At 29.6% G+C, this 23,570-nt stretch overlaps 1 protein-coding gene across 1 annotated transcript in view; it reads left to right on the top strand.

Annotated features, from left to right (window-relative positions):
- The first annotated feature begins 1,144 nt into the window (after window positions 1-1,144).
- Window positions 1,145-23,570, top strand: part of LOC135951548 (putative inorganic phosphate cotransporter) — a 35,571-nt gene continuing 13,145 nt past the window's right edge. The window contains exon 1 of the mRNA XM_065501217.1: window positions 1,145-1,548. Coding sequence (XP_065357289.1) covers window positions 1,506-1,548 — 43 coding nt within the window. The 5' untranslated portion in view covers window positions 1,145-1,505. The remainder of the gene's footprint in view (window positions 1,549-23,570) is intronic.

Here is a 23,570-nt window from a genome sequence, read left to right as displayed (position 1 = left end):
TGTAGAGCTTTTTTTGAATAATTTTTTAACTTTTTACTTGATTTTTATAAACTTACCATTTCAAGTTGAAACTGAGAAACCCAAAAAAAAATTATATTGAGAAAAAACCAATTGAAGATGATAAATCTAATTTAATATTGAGGAAATGGAAATTGTAATACTAAAAAGCATGTTAATATTGAGAAAAAGCTGATTTAAATTGAGAAATCAAAATTAATATTGAGGAAATACAAATTCAAACTAAGAAATGCAATTTTATATTAAGAAAAACCCATTGATTTCTGAATTTCAATTTGATATTTTTTAATATTACTGAAACTTCACTAAAGTAAAAAAAATCAATTTTAAATGAGAAATAAAATGTGATATCTCTTCTTTTTTTGTGTCTAAAATTTTATGGATTTTATTAATATTTATAGAATCATTTCCTCATTCAAGTTTTCTTTATTTCAAATCCATTTCAGAATAGCTTGAAACATTTATTGAATGATTTAATTTAACTTCAAATATATTTTACAATTTTATACAAATTATTTCATTTAAGTTCACCCTTTTTTCAATTAATTTGGGGTTTGTATGCAAGTACAAAGTTGGGAAAACGAAAATTCGGGAAATTTTGTGTATTGGTTTCTTAATTGCGTAATTTTAAAATATTTTGTTCATATTGGTTAGAATTAGTGGGATACATACATATGTATTTCCTAGATCAGTTTGTATTTAATTTCAAACAAATCATTGATTTTTCACACAAATGTTTAATTTTTATATACAATTAAAAAAAAATCAATTGTGATCCAATCTACTTACTTTATGTCTAAAGTTAGAACAAAAACTTAATTACCTTCCGAAACATACAAGCAATATTAAATCTGAACACCGAGGATTAAGTGTACAAAAAACATAAACTACTGCCACCACTACAACCAAACGAAGGTTTGTACTCTACAATCAGACGACTGTCGTTAAATGAAACAAAAATTAACAATAACAGCTTATCTTCGTATATAAACTAAGACATTTAATAATCTCTTCTCATTTGAAATTTAACGTTCGTAAGGCGCGAACGTGTTTTTTCAAAATAATAAAAAAAATAAAATAAAAAAACACAACAACGAGAAAAAACTAATTTGTAATAGCAACGACAATTTTAAAAAGTGCGCTCACAGATCTAGGAAAATAGATCAGCTGTAAGAACTTTTACGACTTTTTAGTGAAATGTGTGCTAATTTCAAGAGTTAAGTATGTTAATACGGATATAAAAGACCAGCCAGAAAGAAATTTCAATAAAAACAAAAATTAATGCAAAATAAACCGCAAAGCAAGTGTAAAAAATTCAACAAATAAAAGCGGAAGTGTGACAAATAAATTTAAACAGGAAATTTTTTGTATCGAAAACTCATTAATTTCCACGAAAATAATAAATATTGTGTAACTACAATCACTAAAACAAAACAAACAAAAAACAGTATTTAGAGAACAATAAGAAACAAATTGCAACTTTAAATATGACGCAGCAGCAACCAGCCTGGGGCATAAGCCTCTCCAAATGTAAGTGTTTTTTTTTATTTAATATGACTTATTTCTCCAAAGTATGCGAATATTTAGTATTGTTTAGGCTAAAAATAAAACCCTTAAAAATTATGGGTCGCAATTAAGATTTTATCATCTGTTACTCAAGTTATTATTAAACGTTTATTAATGACTCTTTAAAGATATTGTTAATAATTAATTCACATAATAAAATTTTGCTAAAATAAAATATTAACAATACTTTTTTTATTCTTACATATTTATTTTGATTTTCGATATGGAACTAAAATATTCATACAAAATAATATGGAAATTATATGTATGATTCTTTCTGTCAATTTTTTTTTAAACTCGTTTCATAAAGTATAAGTATTAAATTTTTTTTTTGTCTGCGCAGATTTAAAATTTATTAATAAAAGCACTAATAATTATGACGTTTCAGTTTTATAAAAAAAATTAAGATTACGAAATATAAATATTGCACGAGTATTTCAAGTCGATGGTCATTGAAATGTATTAGTTTACGTTTTTTGTTTAACAATTCTATAAAATACAATGTGCGATTTGGAACGAAATAAAAAAAAACATAGTCTGTTGAACCATTTAATGACCCACCAAAAATTTAAATTGACTTCCGATTAGTGTGCATAGAATTGTTATTAATATTTTTAAATAACTAGTCATTCATACTCATATTTTTTGAGTTTAAAATTGAACTATATTGAACTTTAAGCGCAATTGTAGATGAAACGTGTTTAAATTAAATTATATTCAAATGTAATACATAAATAATAATAAATAAATTTGTAGTTATAGATACATACATAAGTATAAAATACTAAAAAAATATGATATTAATATGCTTGACACTTGGCACAGCCAACGACTCATATGGCTGTGCCAATATGAGTCGGACATAAAGACATACTACATACGTAAATACCTTTAGACTGATTAACTTTAATTTGACAGTTTTTATTTGCTGACACGATATACTAATAGAGTAAATTCGGGTAATGTGGTATACCTATTTTTTATTTGACTATAATTTTTAAAATCTTAATTCTGTTGGAACAGTTCTCAGCTGGTGTTCTACTACAAGTGTTAGGTTTACATCCATGAAAGTAAAAAAGTGTTTTAAGTTCAAGTTTTAGAGAAATTTGGGAAAAAGAGAAAAAGCCCATAAACAAGCCATTGAAAAAATTGGCGGGTAATGCATAGTATTTTAATTTGTAAATGAGATGCATTTTATTTAAATCATCTTCAATGGGTTCGGTTAAAGTTGGCGGCTGACCAAGCTTACCAGAAGCTCCTCGATACATTCTTCGCTTCGTAGGAGACATTGAATGACTGATGCGAAAAAATGTCCATTTGTTGTTTTAAATAGCTCAGATAGCGTTCTTCAAATCTTACGCTGCTATACCACATTAGCCGACCACGTGGTTTATTGAAATGAAACCAATATTGGGAACTTATTTACTTACATCCCTAAATCACAAAAATCATAAATATCGTTTAAAACAATTACTCTTTCTCAAATCTTTTGGCTTCAATTGCCAATCACGATAGATATACATAATTTGTTTATGAAAACTTTCATGTAAAATTATACACCTACAACAAGGATATTAACACAAACCAATGTCGAAAATTTTTTTTCGACATTGGTTTGCGTGATCCATTACAATGGATCGCGATCCAAATATCACAATATATATTGAACGTGTAGCAGTGCCCTTAGGATCGTATATTAAATATTGAAAAATCTATAACAAAATGTTTTGAAAAAAGTAACCAAAATGAAAAATAAATACACATCTACACATCCGGAAAAAAAATAACCAATTTTGGTTATAAATAACCAAAACGGCAACACTGGAAACAAGTAATAAATTTTACATAAAATTTTTTTCAGATGATTTTCAAACGTTTTAGATTAAAAATTACGACGCAAGCACAATATTTTAAGTTAGTTAAAATAATGGAAAAGAAAACGTATTTGGCTAGATGCATTAATAAAGGTTTAAATAAAATAAGAGTGGAATGAAATCGCAGACGACCTAAATTTTTTTTTCCAAATTGTTCTTTAATTTTTTTTAAAAAAAGTTTTTTCAAAATTTTTTTTTTTAAACTTCTTTAATTAATTTTTTTGGAAAAAGAATTTATGACAAAAAAAAAATTCGGGTTAAAAAATATTTTTTTTCCGATTTTGACCCATTGTATGTCCAACTTACTATGGTCTTATATACGTCGTTGCAAAGGTCTTTGAAATCTGAATATTGAAACTAATCTATCATTAGATATCCATATTGTCTATTTTAATGACTTAGTAATCCAGATATAGGTCAAAAATCGAGGTTGTCCTAGTTTTTTCCTTATATCTCAGCCATTTGTGGACCAATTTTCTCGATTTTAAATAGCGACCGAGCCGGAAGAATTTCGGAGATATTGATGTATGAATCGTGTATGTAAGTTATTTGGGGGCTTCGGAAAGTTGATTTCAACACACAGACGGACATGGCTATATCGATTCCGCTATCTATAACGATCCAGAATATATATACTTTATGGGGTCGCAAATGAAAAATGTGGAAATTACAAACGGAATGACAAACATATATACCCTTGCCACTCATGGTGAAGGGTATAAAAACTGGCGCACAAGGCCGAAAGTCATGCAACAGGTAGTGGAAATTTGAAACAGTTTATATTATCACCATTAGAAAAGGCTGCAGTAAATTTATTGGATATGCACACTATTTTACAATACAAAGAACTTTTCGGTCTTGAGCGACCGTTATGTGTTTCTCCAAAGCAAAATATCTCGGTTGAACATATGTTTGATATTATTTTAATCGAAGAAAACGGTGAAACTGCTGCTAAAAAAAATCTATTATACCTGGGTATTTTTGCATTCGTATTGGAAGATCTTTGTACTCATCATTAAAACTGACTTTGTATTTTACATTCGGTAAATATAAAAGTGATTTTAGCTTTAAAACAGTTGGGTCATTCTTAGTTCGTCGCCAGGACAAATACTGAAAAGCGTATAATATTTTTATCTTTGAAGTTTTTGAAGTATTCGGAATCAAATGGTTGGATTTTAATTGATCCTCGTCTGAATCTACGGTAAATAACTATTCCTATTATTACGAAATAAAAACGTAAAATGACAAACCCATTATAATATTACGATCAGCCTCATTTCACGATGAATAGTTAATAGCAATTGCACATAAGGAATCATTATTTCTACTATCTTCTTCATTCTTCTTTAAAATCTCCGTATTTTATTTAATAAAAGCGATACGATTTTTTAGCACAACTGATTTGTATTTAAAATATTCACAAATGAAATTTGATGACAATTTACGTACTATATGCTAGGGTATTCAATCGATTAACCGTTAATCGGTTAACCGATTAATTTTGGACGGTTAACTGTTCGAATAATTTAAAATTGCCGATTTTCATTAACCGATTAACCGAAATTCCTTTTTTTTTTGCACTTTAACATATTTTTTTGTATTTATTTTTCCAATTCAATTACAAATTAAAATTATATATTTTTTCCAACATCCAAGAAAAATGTTTAGTGAGAATAACAACTGACATATTTAATTTACATGTATGTATTTAAAACTTTGTTTGCATTTACATGTACATAACTTAACGAAACTATCAAAAGTATTCAATATCTAAAACAATCCAAAAAGGACACCAATGATATGCTTAGAAAAAACTAAAAAAAACTGAGATATTGAATATTCTTCATCATGCTTTCGATTTCTCCAACATCTACAATCAGCGAAAGAGTTTTCGCTCACTAAAATCCTAAAAAAACTCAAATGTGTATACAAAAAGGATCTCAAATACCATATTTGCTATTATTTGGTTGAATTGTTATGTTTTGTTTGTTTTTTATGTTTTTGTACACAAAATTCGTGGTTGTATCTTCAATTTAAAATTAAAATAGATATTATTCGGTTAATCGAATAATTTTAAATTAAGCGATTATTAACCGAATAAATATAAACCCCGATTAATTATTTGCTCGGTTAACCGATTAAACCAGAAACCCGATTAATTGAATACCCTACTATATGCACACTATGTTAACTTATAATATTTCTACGAAATTCTCGCAAATACATTGTAGATAAACCATTTTGCCTTCCAAAAAAATAGTGTGTGTGTCAAGGCATATTGGAATACATATGTACTTAATCTTGATGTTTCAGAAACAAAAATGCATATATTTAATAACATCGATTTTGCATATTTTCTAAAAAGATATTATTAAGAATTTTTACCAATATATAATAGTTCATATATGTTTAAATGTTGAGAAAATATAAAAAAATCAAATTTAAGCTTTTTCTTCTTATTTTTTGTCGAATAACACTTTAACATTTAAGCGATTGATTAAAAAATTTAAATTGAACTAAGTAAATTTGATTTTAAGTACAAGCTGTATAAGCACTTAAATGCATACCCGAATAATTTTGTGGTTTTAAATGAACTCTCTAACTCATCATAGATTTGTTATCAATAGCCTTGCTGGCACAGATAATACTGATTTAATATTTTAGATATCACACTTCCCTAAGAAACTAAAATCTTCTGAAAAATTGTCGGCATAGAAGGCTTTAATATTATATACATATACATGCACGTATATAACACAGTACAACATTTTTCAGTTCATTGCTTTGGGACTCAATTCTGACAATTGCACGTGAAAGTAGCCCCAAAAATAAGAACTTCTGCATCATTAGTTTTGTCAAGTTGGCTGCCGTAATAATTTAATGGCTATTCGAATTTTTTTTGCTCAAGGTGGATTTTTATCACTCTTTCTATATTTTAACACGGTTATATCTCGGTATACCGTACGCAATATCTCTTTTGTGGCTGAAGCAATGTTGTAGATATTGAAAAGGAGAAAAAAAAGCGGAACATACCTACCCGAAAAAAGTGCATCCAGTGCCTTAAAAATCGCAAAAATTCCCATTTTTAAATTTTTTTTACCAATTTTTCACCTTTTTTGCTCAATAACTGGATTACAAATCCAATTATGGACCGATCACCATCAAATTAGGTTGTGTGATTTGTGTCTATATGAAAGTTATTTATCATGAATTTTGTATGTATACCATCATTTTTAAGAGATTTATGCACTTTAAAGTGATTTTCGGAAGCGGGTCTTATATAGGAGCTACGACTAATTATGGACCGATCATAATAAAATTTAGTACGTATAATTTGTTCAGCCCAAGGACGAAGTCTATTGAAATTGGCTGAAATCGGACCATTATTTCACCTACCCCCCATACAAATGTCCTCCCGAAATTACACTTTATTGGTCATAAATGTTAAATTTATATATGTATCTACACAAATTTCGCTCCAAATAAGTTTTATACATACAAAATTCATGTCACCAAATTTTATTATGATCGGTCCATAATTAGTCATAGCTCCCATATAAGACCCGCTTCCGAAAATCACTTTAAAGTGCATAAATCTCTTAAAAATGATGGTATACATACAAAATTCATGATAAATAACTTTCATATAGACACAAATCACACAACCTAATTTGATGGTGATCGGTCCATAATTGGATTTGTAATCGAGTTATTGAGCAAAAAAGGTGAAAAATTGGTTAAAAAAATTTAAAAATGGGCATTTTTGCGATTTTTAAGGCACTGGATGCACTTTTTTCGGGTAGGTATGTTCCGCTTTTTTTTTCTCCTTTTCAATATCTACAACATTGCTTCAGCCACAAAAGAGATATTCCGTACGGTATACCGAGATATAATCATGTTAAAATATAGAAAAAGTGATAAAAATAAACCTTGAGCAAGAAACATTCGTATGGCCATTATTTTATTACGGCAGCCAACTTGACAAAACTAATGACGCAGAAGTTCTTATTTTTGGGGCTACTTTCACGTGCAATTGTCAGAATTGAGTCCCAAAATCATGTGTTGTACTGTGTAATACTAGACCATAACCCGTCAAGTTTGAATTTTAAATTTATATAGTATTTCCTATATTATCAACTAATTTTGTTTCTATAACACTTAATATTTAATAAATTATCAGAAAACCAAAACCGATCGTTTTTCAAACGATCGAAACCGCGGTTTTGAAATTCTTTCGTTTTTTGGACACTCTAGGTCCATTATTATAGAAAATTCGAAAAAGTACCCATGAGAATAATGAAAAAGTACCATGAAGTATGCCCTTGAATTTTAACTCACTTGGGACCATATACTCTTAATTTCATATTTATACAGAAAATTCAAAAAGTACCATTAGAATATATAAAAAATACCAAAAAGCCCCCACTTGTGGTTTCCCACTCACTCCCATATAAGCTTTATTTCATGTTTCTAGGTTCATTGGTGAAGAAATTACAAAAAGTACCGTTCGAATAAAGAAAAAGTACCAAAAAGTCTGCCCCTAGAATTCTCACTCACTTAGGACCATATATGCTTAATTTCCTGTTTCTAAGTCCATTGTTATAGAAAATCAAAAAGTACCATTAGAGGAATAAAAAAGTACCTATAGTTCAGTAATCACATTTTGGTTCCTAATTATTATCCCCTATTCCTAACACGAACTTCACTTAGATATATATCAGCTAACTTTAATGTCGATAAGTGAAATAATTTTAAATATTAAAAAAGTACCATTAGGAGAAAAGTACCAATTTCCCTTTTCCTCCTTGAACCGCTCAAGTTTGAAATTTAAAAATATTTCATTTTGCCAAAATTGTTTATGCTACAGACATGTCTCAAACGATTAAAATCTGTGTTAATGTGCCCAAGAAAAAATATGTTTTAAAAAAAGTACCAAACTGTTTACCCGGATTTGTCCCAATATAAACCTTGGCGTTCGAGTTCCAAATAACAACCTGTTAGTTAATTTTTGTATGAATCCAGGAACCAATGTTAAAAAATTATCAAAATTGGATTAATAATTTCAAATAAAATGTATTTTACCGATTTTATCCCCTTTTTGGTACCTTTTTAATCCCCATTGCGGTGGTAAAATTTTATTCAAATAAATTTCTGTATCGTGGTGGGAGCTCGTAATAAAATATTCGTATGTCTAATTATAGAAAAACGTATTTTATGAAAAAGTACCAAAAATAAACACAATTTTTATCCCTTAAGGGTTCGAATTTGCAAAAAGTACCAAACTCATATTTTGTATAAGTAAAGAATACGGTTTAAATTTTGTTTCTATGTTTATTGCCAAAAAAAGTACCAAAATACAGTTTTTAAGCGTTTTCTCCCCTAAAAGGTTCGAATTTCGAAAAAGTACGAAACACCTGTCAGCTTATTATACCCTACACCACCATAGTGGGGAGGGTATAATGCGTTTGTGCAGATGTTTGTAACGCCCAAAAATATTAGTCTAACACCCACCTTAAAGTATACCGATCGACTTAGAATCACTTTCTGAGTCGATTAAACGATGTCCACCCGTATGGCTTAGCTGGCTGTCCATGTAAACCTTGTGCGCAGAGTACAGGTCGCAATTTTTAAGATATTTGGATAAAATTTGGTGCATATATATTTGTTTTGGCCTAAGGACGAATCCTATTGAAACTGGCAGAAATCGGTCATTTTCAATATTTCACCTAGCCCCCATACAAATGTCCTCCCGAAATTGGACTTGATCGGTCATAAGTATTTAATTTATATAGGTAACTATACAAATTTTGCTCCAAATAAGTTTTATATATTCGAAATTCATGACACCAAATTTTATTATGATCTGTCCAAAATTAGTCATGGCTCCAATATAAGACCCGCATTCGAAAATCACTTTAACGTGCATAAATCACCTAAAAATGTTGGTATACACATAAAATTCAACATAAATAACTTCAATACAGACACGAATCACAAGACCTAATTTCATGGTGATCGGTCCATAATGTCATAGCTCCCATATAAGGCCCACTTCCGAAAATATCTTTAGCGGGTATAAATCTCTTAAAAGTGTTGGTATATACATAAAATTCAACACAAATAACTTTCATATAGACATAAATGACACAACCAAATTTCATGGCGATCGGTTCATAATTAGTCATAGCTCCCATATAAGACCCATTTCCGAAAATCACTTTAACGTGCATAAATCTTTTAAAAATATTGGTATACACATAAAATTAAACAATAGCTTTCATATAGACATAAATAACATGATATAATTTCATGGTGATCGGTCCATAATTAGTCATAGCTCCCATCATACCACTCTTCCGAAATTCATTCACGAAAATAAATCGTCATATTTACTATTTGAAAATTATTTCTCTCTCTTGTAGTTCATTTATGAACAATTTACGTTACATTAATGATAAAAATCATTTTATTTACAACAATGTTCTTTGCCATATTTTACTTCTCTTTTACTTATGATTTTCTCTCTGCTGGTTTGTTGTCCGAATGAAATATTGCATTATATTAATGTAATAATTGTTATATTAACTTTTTTAAAGTATTAGTGTATTTTTCTTTATATTTAGAATATCTGTATGAAATGTTACATAATTATAATGCAATTTTGTCATTAAAGTTTCGTCATAGTTATGAAATTTCAAGAATCATTGCATAAAAAGTTAACATAAAATGACAAAAAGAATGACATTTGTCATATTATTAATGTAAATTGTACGTTACAAAAAACTCGAAAATTAAACAATAAAATCAATAAAAAGTTTATAAATTCGATAATTCGGCCCCGGATAAATATATGGTGAATATGCTTATTTCCTCAAGTTTCAATAAAATCGGCCCAAAATATATAACTTTTCGCTATCTTTAATAAATTGACCTTTGACCTTACGATTTAAGGGTTAACGATATCCGATTTTATTAAAACTTTCAGACTATATTTAAAATTACCAGGGCTATAATATTATGAAAAGGTTTTACTTAAAATTTATATCAGATAGGAAATTGGGCTCATTCGCCAAAATATGGACAAAAAATTAGTTTTTCTCGAAAATCGCAAAATTAATATCGCAGGTACGGAAAAACTGTAACCCCCATTAACACGAAGCCAGGTTATGCTGTCAGTTTAACTATTAGTTAACACATAACTAGACTTGGTGTTAATGGGGGTAAGAGGTATTGACATAATTTTTTCATATTTTTATTCCCTATTATGATCTCAATGAATCCCAATGTGATGATCGAAAAATTCGATCGATGATCGAAATTTGTTTAATAAAATTTTTATAAATTTGAAAAAAATTCGATATATCTAAAATTGCAGGACGCATGGACCGATTTAACTAATTTTTTTTAATGTTCGCAATAGTCCGCAAAAGTTTCTACATAAATAAAAATTGTCCACGTCCACTAATACGCCCACTTATTAAATACATCGGTCTGTGATCAATCATATTTCAGACTAAAATTCGATTACTTATTTAAAAACTCACAATAGCGTCGATAATAACTTGGCCAATAAGAGTATAATCAAGAAAAGGATCTCGATCTGTGATCACTCATATTTCTAACCAAAAATCGATTTTTTATATAAAAACTCAAAATATCTAAATTCGCTAATAACTTTGGCAATAAGCTTTGAATCAAGAAAAGAAGCTCGATCTGTGATCACTCATATTTCTGACCAAAAATCAATTTTTTATATAAAAACTCAAAATATCTAAAATCGCTAATAACTTGGCCAATAAGCGATTAATCAAGAAAAGGAGCTCGATCTGTGATCTGAGTTATATAAAAACTCAAAATATGTACATTGATTTACATGTATTCTGTGTTGCAAGACTTAGGTTTTTGACTTTGTCTCTCAGTAGCGCTTCTATGTATATTTTATTCTATGTCCTATATGAATAAAAATTATCATTCAATAATACTTTTTTTTCTTTTTAACTATTTTTACCCTTTTCAAACCGCTTCTCACAAATCTGTCCGGTCAGCTAGTTTTAAATAAAAATTAGCTTTTATTTTAATTTTTCTCGAAATATGTAAATTTTTTTTCCTAAATTTCTTGTTCAAGTTGCCTGAGACACGTTCTGAGACAATGGTCTGGCGAAATTAACGAATTTTTACACCCTTCACCTTCGTGAGAAGGGTATATATAAGTTTGTCATTCCGTTTGTAATTTCTACATTTTTCATTTCCGACCCTATAAAGTATATATATTCTGGATCCTTATAGATAGCGGAGTCGATTAAGCCATGTCCGTCTGTCTGTCTGTTGAAATCAATTTTCTGAAGACCCCAGATATCTTCGGGATCCAAATCTTCAATAATTCTGTCAGACATGCTTTCGAGAAGTTTGCTATTTAAAATCAGCAAAATCGGTCCATAAATAAGAGAGATATGAGCAAAAAACCGGGACAACCTCGATTTTTGACCTATTTTGTATCTATATCTGGATTACTAAGTCATTAATATAGACAATATGGATATCTAATGATAGATATGTATTTCAAAGTCCATTGCAACGATGTAGATAAGGCTATAGTAAGTTGGAGCTACAATGGGTCAAAATCGGGAAAAATATTTTTTAACCCGAATTTTTTTTCATCAAAAAATTTTTTTTTTCATTCATTTTTTTTACAAAAAAAAATAAAAACTAAAAAAAAAATTTCCAAAAAAAAAAATTTTAATGTAATATCTATATATACAAAAATGAAATGGTCCATGTATGTAATGTCATCACGTGAGAACGGCTGGAGCGATTTGGCTGATTTTTTGATACCCTTCACCATGAGTGGCAAGGGTATATATAAGTTTGTCATTCCGATTGTAATTTCTACATTTTTCATTTGCGACCCCATAAAGTATATATATTCTACATTGTAGAATGTTGTTGTTGGGTAGAATCTACAATGTGGAATGAAATGAGAATTACAAATCAAACACACGCGTGCATAATTTGTATGTATTTGAGTGCGTTTGGTTTTCAAAATTTTAACAAAATTTTTTTTCCATACAACTGATTGTCACTCTAATGTACATATGTACATACATATGTATTTCAATGATGTGAACAAATAATAAATAAAGCATATCTAATAAAATATATGCACATGCCACATAAATTTAAATAAAATTATTTATATTTTTTTTTGCTTTTAAAGAAATAAAATTTAAAAATATTAAAATGTTTCTTTTTATGAATTGCAAATTCAAAGAAGTTTAAAAAGTGCTGGTTATTATGAATTTAAAATTATCATGTCTCGAAAACAAGTTGTTTAAAAATAATTTATAGGCGAATCCCCACCAAATTTCATCGAATCAATGTTTCTGTTTTTATACCCTTCACCTTCGTGAGAAGGGTATATATAAGTTTGTCATTCCGTTTGTAATTTCTACATTTTTCATTTCCGACCCTATAAAGTATGGTAAAATTTTGTTTACCTAAAAATATTTAAAAAAATTTATTTTAAAGTATAATTTGGTGAAGGGTATATAAGATTCGGCACAGCCGAATATAGCTCTCTTACTTGTTTAAGTTAAAAATGTTATCTTAAGAAACGTGAAGGAAATATTTAAAGCAAATCTTCTTATTAATTGTTTTCTATTTTGTTTATTTACGTAATTAAATAAATATAATCGTATTGTAGTTAATCTAAATGAACATTAGAACAATTGAATTTATCCGAAATGTTTAATCAATACATGTTGCGGTTTTGCCATTAAAACCCTATAATCTCAAGGATACTTTTATATGTCTAAGGTTATTTTGGTTTGTATTATTATTTATGGTTTTTTTAACCAAAACAGACAATAACAATTTGTTTAATTGCAAATAAATTAAAATTAAATAAATGAACGCAGAGCGGCAACTTTAATTTACGAGTATGTGTTGTGTGATTAGTTAAATTTATTCGTCTTATTATTGACACAAAATCTTATGTTAGTATTAAAGTCGGAAAAATATAATGCACTTTTATATCAACAAAGTACTGAACATGCCGAGTAACAGACTACCTCATAAAATTGCAAAAATTTTAATTTCTTAATCAACTTATTGGGCAGAAGAGTGGTCAAACCTGTGCTTAAAAATAAATTGCTCACCAACAAATGTATCAACAACGCCTATAAGCTCATACTGTAAACAATTCTTACCCTAGTAAAAACATATGAAAATGTAAACTCTGTCTCCGATGCAAGAAATCCTCAATTCCATGACCTATACTCGCAGTTAAATTACTTTTTGTTAAAGATTTCTTCTTCGAACTTGTCATCTCGTGCTACAAATCTTCTTATAAGATCTAGAGGTGGCCTTTTGGATATATGTAAATGCTAGATTTTATAGAAGTAATACTCTAGGCCTCTGTACAATAAGCAACCTAGATGCAACGGAAAATACATTTCACTTCATCGGGTGCTGTCATATCTTCAACGGATTTAGAATAAAATATTTCAATAAAAACCAACTTAATTTATCTGAGATTATTTCTTTTAATAATCTTGTTAACTATTTAGAGCTTCCCAGCGGAAAAAAATGATAGGACTTCAGTTTGTAGGCCTTCTAAAAGGCATACTTACTCATTCTAAAAGATCCGATACTCATTCCACACTGCCTGCTCTTAGGAAGGTGTTCAAGAAGCCCTATAAATTCCCTTCTAATAACAAGTGAGCAAATGAAAATAGTCTATATCACAAAATAAAATACTCAGCATCTCTATCTTTACAAATTTACATAAATAAATTGCTTGTTGGCTACCAGCAGCCCACCATAAGTAGGCCTTCTCTCAGCACTCTAACAGCAGCGAGTATGCGAGGCCTTGGCTCGCAATGACACGTCGTGTAAAATTGTAATGATTTTGCCATGCGGCTAGAAGCCCTTGTGTCTGCAAAATGAGGCATTTAGGAAGGCCTCTTTATTGCATACCCAGCGGGAAAACTCGCTGCTGTTAGAGGGCTGAGAGAAGGCCTATTTAGGAAGGGCTACTAGAAGGCCTACTTTGCAAGGGCTTCTTGAAGGCCTAATTGGGAAGAGATATTAGAAGGTCTACTTTGGAAGGGCTATTCGCAAGGATGCTATATGGTCTTATGTAAAAAAACCTGTTATTACTGATCTAATGAAAGGCCTGTAGAGGACTGTCATATGGAATGCCTAGAAAGGTAGGACTACTGCAAAGCCTGCAAAGTCTTATGGAAGAGCTACATGAGAAGGCCTAATAAAGTGCCTAAAAGAGAAAAAAGCATTAGAATAAGGCATCAAAGGACGGCCTATGAAAAGTCGTGCATTTTCAAGTTTTATAGAACGTCCACCATGTCTACCTGTTTAAAGTCTTATTAGAATAAGTCTTATAAAAATAAGAATTAAAATTAAGTTGTTTGTTTAATTTTTTGAAACATGATAATTTCTGATTACATACATACTTAAAAAAAACAAGTACACTACACTAAGTAAAAGAGCAAAAAAAATGTTTCTTTTAAAATTTCAATAATTTATATTTTTGAGTGATTTTCGGAAGTGGGGTTATATGGGGGCTATGACCAATTATGGACCGATCACCATGAAATTAGGTCGTGTGATTTATGTCTATATTAAAGTTAACTATGTTGAATTTTGTGTGTTTACCAACATTTTTAAGCGATTTATGCACGTTAAAGTGATTTTCGGAAGCGGGTCTATATGGGAGCTATGACTAATTATGGACCGATCGTAACAAAATTTGGTGACATGAATTTTGTGTATATAAAACTTATTTGGAGCGGAATTTGTGGAGATACATATATAAATTAAACATTTATGACCGATGAAGTCCAATTTCGGGAGGACATTTGTATGGGGGCTAGGTGAAATAATGGACCGATTTCAGCCAGTTTCAATAGGCTTGGTCCTTGGGCCGAAAAAATAATATGTACCAAATTTGATCGAAATATCTTCAAAATTGCGACCTGTACTCTGCGCACAAGGTTTACATGGACAGCCAGCCAGCCAGCCAGCCGACCAGACGGACGGACGGACGGACATCGCTTAATCGACTCATAAAGTGATTCTAAGTCGATCGGTATACTTTAAGGTGGGTGTTAGACTAATATTTTTGGGCGTTACAAACATCTGCACAAACGCATAATACCCTCCCCACTATGGTGGTGTAGGGTATAATAAATAAGAAGCCACATCAAGCAATTTATTGTTGTAAATTTTGTAAAGAGAGTTAATCAAAGAGATGCGGAGTATTTTATTTTTTGATGTAGACTATTTTTGTTTAACAACTTGTTATCAGGGTTGTCAGATTTTTTTTACCTCTATCGCCAAAAGCTAAACGAAAAATCGCCAAATATCGCCAAAATAATTTTTTTTGAGTTTTTTATTGTAAAATACATACATACTAATTTTATGTATTATAAAGTCAATTTATTTCGGTTTAAATCTAGTGCATTAGTTATTTATATTTAATTGATATCAAAAGTATACATTGTATTAGAATTAAACTTTTTTTTAACATTTTATCTGTAGGCTGAAATGAATTGCAACAAAATTTATTAACATTCATATAACTTACTATTCTTATCAATGAATCTAAAAGTTCATATTGAAATTCTCTTTCTACGCAAGCGTTGCTAGTTGGTAAAATTAACATATTAAGAACGGCCAATGCTAAGTCTTTAAAGTGTAATGTTCCACCTGCATCTTCATTTCATTTCAATATTGAAAATTCATTATATACTTTAAAAAGAGTTATATTTTCTGGTAACCGTTTAAGCATTTCTTTTAAAAGCTTTTTAATTACAAAAAACAATTTTCTTTTAAAATTTCTACATCATATTCCTCCATTTTTATATTTTGTAGTTCCATTTCAAATTCTATGCGAAAATCGATAGATTCCTGATTCCAAAGAATCCGTCGAATCAATAGCCAATTTTAGTGAGCATATTATGTTATCAATATTTCCATTATTATTTAAAAATATCGGCTTAAACATTTTAAAAGAAAAAAATTAATATCGTTGAAACTATTTGATCATGTATGCTACCTGAATCCATATGATCAGATTATAAATGATTAATTTTATTAACTATTGGGTTAATAAATATCAAAAAAAAGAATATTTCAAGAAAAACAAATACATAATTTATTAATAAATCGCCAAATAAATCGCCAACTAGTCTGTAGATCGCCAAAAAATCGCCATGTTGGAAATTTTGGTCGCCAAAGGCAATGAAAAATCGCCACGTTTGGCGAGAAATCGCCACATCTGACAGTCCTGCTTGTTATTAGAAGGGAATTCATAGGCCTTCTTGAACATCTTCTAAGAGCAGGCAGTGTGGAATGAGTATCGGATCTTTTATAATGTGTAAGTATTAGGGTATTCGAATTATTCGATTTTTCTCTTGTTCGAATAAAACGAATAATTCGAATAAGAGATTTTAACTTGTTCGAATAATTCGATCACACGTTTAAAATTAATCGAATTGTTCGAATAATTTAAATTTTTTAAAAAATTAAAGAATGAATTTTTGATGTCATGATCCAGTTGGACATGATCCTGAATTCAAGTACAATATAAACGTATTAAGAACTTTTTTATGTCGTTCATTAATTCGGGTTTTAAATTGAGTAACAAATTCTTTAGTAAATTAATTATTCATTATTTCTAAATTATTTATAACAAATTGTATTATACATCAAGCTCTATCAACTTTGCCGAATCTTTGCTTAATAAAGTGGTCTTGGGGAATTACACAATAAAGGGAATATGTCCAAAGTTTGATATCATTTTCAGTGAACGTGGCTAATTTGAAGTCAGGCAGTGCATGATTGACGCATTTACAAATATGCAAAAAGGTTATTACCATGTTAGACAAAGATGTCCAACGATGTTTAACATCATGTATAAGACGAACTCCTTGCTTTTCTTGCAACAAAACGTTATTTTGCAATATTTGTGTTTATCATTCGATTTATTAAATATTTTGCAACACTTAAGTACACGGTTAATAACATCATTGTAATCATTATAAATGTCATCCTCAATATTACTTTCGACGACCGTTTCAAAATCACATTCTCCATCACATTCAACTCCACTTTAGTTTAAGTTAAAATTTTGATTATTCATTGCGATCCTTCTAATATTTCGCCAGCTAAATAACAAATATATTATTCCGTACCTTTTATTTTCATTGGTTCAAGTCCTAAGTTAAAAATTTTTAAAGATTTGTTTATAGAATTGTAACTTCTTGCAGTAATATTTATAGAAGGAGCTATCGGAACACTCATCTACAGTGATCGAAAGTCCCTTTGTCTTTAGTTATTTGTCGAATTTTGGAAACAATACTATTTTTGTGAGTTATTATTACCTATTTAACTTTGAAATTATGAAAAATTTTAAGCATAAATGTTCATATATATTTAAATTTATTAAATGTATATGAACATTTATTCGTTTCATTTGATTATTCTACATAAAATTGTTCGAATTATTCGTTATTCGAAAATGGCCATTTTTAAATTGTTCGAATAATTATTCGTATGAAATTATTCGATTAATCGAACGATCATTAGTCGAATGAATACCCTAGTAAGTATGCCTTTTAGAAGGCCTACAAACTGAAGTCCTATCATTTTTTCCCGCTGGGTTTGGTGGCCAAACACTACCCCAGGGTAGTTATGTTATTCTCACTAACTGGCCTACCTAAACAAAAGCGTAAGACGGAACGTTTTTTTGCACTTAGCTTTAACGCTGAAATGCCATACCTAAACAACAGCGGCAACGCTACGTCAAACAATAAAAACAGGGTTATCAAACAAATAAATATAACAACCCTGATTTTTTCGACAATAACCATATTTATGATAATATAAAATATATAAATATAAAAGAAAATGATATATGTATACTATTTTAAATATTTACACTTACCTCCATTTTCTAATAACAAATATATATTTTTTTGCTTATTTGTTTCTCCTTCTTTATTTATTTGTTTACATTTGTTGTGTTTTGCAACTAACTTCACTATTAAACGCGCTGTCAAAATTGGATTTTCCAATTGCAAAGCGTTGCCATAGCGTTGCTGCCGCGTTATTTCGGTATGCTACATACAAATTGTATGGGCATGAGAATTTTTGACAACTAAAAAACGCTTGCCGCCCGTGTTTAGGTATGCCAGTAATACATACGCAATACGAATGCTCTGAGTAAAAACACAAAGTAAACTCAAAACAAAAACAACTTCATACAATTTTTTCAGTGCAAAGCACACGCATTTCCATTTGTGTGTACTCTTTTATTTTTTCAGTACTACATATGCATTTTAAGCACTCTCTCGTTGGCCACCACTGATTTAGAGTCTTGTTTAAGATATAGAAAACTGTTAACTACTGAATTTGAATAATAATAATATTAAATATTATTTGCCAATTAAAAGTATTTAACAGACGTTCTGAATATTAAGATCTATAGAAAATCTCGCGTTCAAAACCCGTTGATATATTCACACAACTTGTAAAAAAATGTATTAAGAAATCATTAAAAAGAATATACGTGGATATCGATAGACGATACAATGGATGAGAAAGGAAGAAACATAGGAAATGTCACGGTATTTTGAGTCCAAACGATAAAACTTGAACAACATTTTTTTTAATTGCCGCAGTCTTAAACAGAACTAATCATTCCACTATTGTAAGGCTCTTTTATAATTCTATTTAAATTTTAGAAGCCGAATTCAGATGTTAATCTAGATATATGATGAATGCTCTAAAATCCTTTGCAATTTTTTACCAAAAAATTACACGCTATTCACAAAGTTTTTGAAACATTATTCAAATGATAAAAAAGCTTTTAAAGCTTCATATAAAATAGAAACATTTGGAGAAATTTATTGGGTACATCCTCAGTAGGGATCCTATAAACATTGGGACACATGGATTGAGAATATAAAATATTATGCAACTAATTACTAAAAAAAAGTTTGAAATATTAAGCAGTTTAAAATATGAGACAAATCAATTCATTTTGATTGTCTAAGAAACTCGGAAATCTAAAACAAAGATTTAGTTTAAAAATTTTAAAACTTAAGTAAACACATAGTAATTTATTGCTAAATATAATAAAATGAATTGAATCTAACTATTTTCATGGAGTACCAAATTCACTAAAATCGAAATTTAATCCTATAATAACCAATGAGCTCAATATTTTATTTACTTCATATATATTTTTTTAATGAAATTTTGCAATCAAACAATAACCAACTATTTTTAAGTGCATATTTTTTATATTTTAAGAGCATATTTTTCGTTTTTAAGTGCATATTTTATGCGCATAAAACAATTTTTTTAGAGCATATTATTGATTGCCCTGCTTATAATTAATTTTTTGTAATCATTTTATTATTATCTATTAAATAAATAAAAAATAATGCACTGTTTGGACAGATAAAGTTTATATTTTTAAAATAATGCAATGTAATACTCATTGTCAAATTATAATTATAATTGATTAATTATTTCTCCGAAATATAATATTCACAGAAAAAACTTCAAGAAGTTTAATAACACTCAGCGCATTATAAAAATTATTATAACTTTTGTTGATATTAAAATGTATAAGGCACTATATAATAATACCCATAATTGCCCGTAATAAATTGTTTAGCTTTTAATGCTTTTAATCAGTTTTAGCTTTAAATAATTTGCTTGGTAATAAGTAAATAAAAAGTCACTTGATTACTTAATTAAAAACTTAACATTAAATCCTCTTTAACAAAATAAAAACAAAAAAACATAAAATGTTTTATTGCTATTAGATTATATTAGAATTTATAATTACTAATTATTCCTATTGCACTTGAAGTGGTTTAACACATTGTATTAACCCTCTAACCGACCAATTTAATTTCGATGTAAAATAATATTATTGTTTGAAAAAAAAGAAATACGTTGGAATAAAAACAAACAAAAGACAAGTGCACGTTCTTGATTATCACAATAAGTAAATTGTTTGTCTCTTTACACATATTCCGTTATAACGGGAAAAATAACCAAATAAAGTACCATTACATACATTTAACATACCCGCCTAAAGGCAGCCTGGCCGGTTAGAGGGTTAAAACAAAACCAAAAAATAATAATAAAAACAAGATAGTGTGATCGGTCAAGCACGACCACAACAACAAAAACATATGGGATCTATGAGCAATTATGGAACGATCGTCATGAAAATAGGAGGAGTGATTTATTTCTATATGAAACTTATATTTTGTTAAATTATATTTGAATTCCAAAATTATTAAGAGATTTATGCTCGTTCAATTGATTTTAGGAAGTGGGCCTTTTATGGGAGCTATGGCCAATTATGGACCGATCGCCATGAAATTCGAATTTGGATCTAAATTTGTTAAGATGCCTATATAAATTAAACATTTATGACCGATAAAGTCCTATTTCGGGATGACATTTGTATAGGGGCAAGGTGTAACAATGAACCGATTTCAGACAATTTCGTAAGCTTCGTTTGATCAAAATATCTTCACAGTTGCAACCTGTACTTTGCGCACAATGCAAAGTAGTGAGGAAGTGATTCTAAGTCGATCGGTATACTTTAAGGTGGGTTTTACACTTATATTGTTGGGCGTTACAAACATCAGCACAAACGCAAAACACCCTTCCCACTATATAATAACACTACAATAACGATATTTAAAATGAAACATGTGCTGCAAGCTGGCAAATATATTTCCTGCAAATATTTAAGAGTAAATAAAACGTAAACTGTTTAAAATTGGTTAGATGTATGGTAATGCAAATAATTGTGCTAATTTAAGAAATCTAATAAATTAAATAATTAGTTCATCAAATAATTGTTTAAACTAATTTGTCTATATTCATTAAATTATACTAGTCGAATTCGAAACTCAGTTTAAATCATCATTCACGTTTGTCTTATCCACGTTTCAAAATATATATTTTTAAACAACAGAAAATAGCATTAGTTATTTAGTATAAGTATTTATTGTAATTCAAAATAATTATTTAGAAAAAACAAGTAAGAAAGTATGGTCGGTCAAGCCCGACCATATAATACCCTACACTAAGTAAAAGAGCAAAAAAAATTTTTCTTTTAAAATTTCAATAATTTATATTTTTGAGTGATTTTCGGAAGTGGGGTTATATGGGGGCTATGACCAATTATGGACCGATCACCATGAAATTAGGTCATGAGATTTATGTCTATATTAAAGTTAACTATGTTGAATTTTGTTTGTTTACCAACATTTTTAAGCGATTTATGCACGTTAAAGTGATTTTCGGAAGCGGGTCTATATGGGAGCTATGACTAATTATGGACCGATCGTAACAAAATTTGGTGACATGAATTTTGTGTATATAAAACTTATTTGGAGCGGAATTTGTGTAAATACATATATAAATTAAAGATTTATGACCGATAAAGTCCAATTTCTGGAGGATATTCGTATGGGGGCTAGGTGAAATAGTGGACCGATTTCAGCCAGTTTCAATAGGCTTGGTCCTTGAGCCGAAAAAATAATATGTACCAAATTTGATCGAAATATCTTCAAAATTGCGACCTGTACTCTGCGCACAAGGTTTACATGGACAGCCAGCCAGCCAGCCAGCCAGCCAACCAGACGGACGGACGGACGGACGGACATCGCTTAATCGACTCAGAAAGTGATTCTAAGTCGATCGGTATACTTTAAGGTGGGTGTTAGACTAATATTTTTGGGCGTTACAAACATCTGCACAAACGCATAATACCCTCCCCACTATGGTGGTGTAGGGTATAAATAGTACAAATATTATTGTATTAACAACAGGTGTTTCTGTTTATAGTAGATGCAATTGTTTAGAGTTATTTTTGAGTTTGAAATTTCATAAATTTTAAATAATTTAATTTTATAAAGACACGTGAATTTAATATTTATTATTTACTATTTGACCGCCCGGCTTCGCCCGCTAGCATTTACTAATGTTAGTTCGTCAAGTTTCACCAACCCTGCCTGTTCATATTTATTTGCAAATAAAATATCTAAATTTGTACTGCATACTTTAGGGGCTTTTTATACCCTCCACCACCATAGGTGGTGTATGAGGGTATATATAAGTTTGTCATTCCGTGTTGAGAAATATTCATCTGAGACCCAACAAAGTATATATATTATTGATCCTTATGAAATTCTAAGTCGATTGAGCCATGTCCGTCTGTCTGTCCGTCTGTGTAAAACACGCTCACGTCCAAAATACGCAAACAAACTTAGTAGAGTTGCAAGAAAAATGTTTATTATTGTCCTAAGCAGTTTGGTATTGAAAATCAGCGAAATCGGTACAGTGGAACCAAAGTTATGAATGAAAATGTGGGACAACCTCAAAAAAAAATTGATAATTTTCACATATTTTTGGACATTTTTTGTAAATATATTGCAGCTAATATCATAAAATTTTGCACTCGTTACTTTTATGATAAAAGGAGTAACTCTGGTGAAAATTATAAGAATCGGTCCATGCTTTCTCAGAGCCCCCATACAAATTTCTTCCCGAAATAAGGTTCTATGGTCTATAAATGCCTACAAAATAGGAATATCCACATGAAATTCAGCAAAAATAAGTTTCGTGGTAAAAGAAATTATATTACACAATTTTTCGTGGATCGGCCCATATTTGACCATAGCCCCCATATAAAGTACACTTCCGAAAATCTCTTAAATAAGCATAAATGTCTTATAAATATTGCAATCAAGTTGAAATTCGACATGAATAATCCCCATATATACCAAAATCGCTGTACCTAATTCTATGAAGATCGGCCGATAATTGGTTATAGCTCCCTTCAATATATACAAAAATCGATGTACCAAATTTTATGATGATAGGCCCATAATTGGTCATAACCTCCATATAAGAACTACTTCAGGAAAATACATTACCGTGCACAAATATCCATAAAAATCTACACTCAACCAAAATTTTACACCGATCAGTAATTTGTATCCAAGAATCGTACTACAAGATTTTTTAAATATTGGTGCATAATTCGGCATAGCTCCC

The sequence above is a fragment of the Calliphora vicina genome, chromosome 2, assembly GCF_958450345.1.
Source record: "Calliphora vicina chromosome 2, idCalVici1.1, whole genome shotgun sequence".
Taxonomy (NCBI): Eukaryota; Metazoa; Arthropoda; class Insecta; order Diptera; family Calliphoridae; genus Calliphora; species Calliphora vicina.
This window is presented reverse-complemented; position numbering and strand designations above follow the sequence as displayed.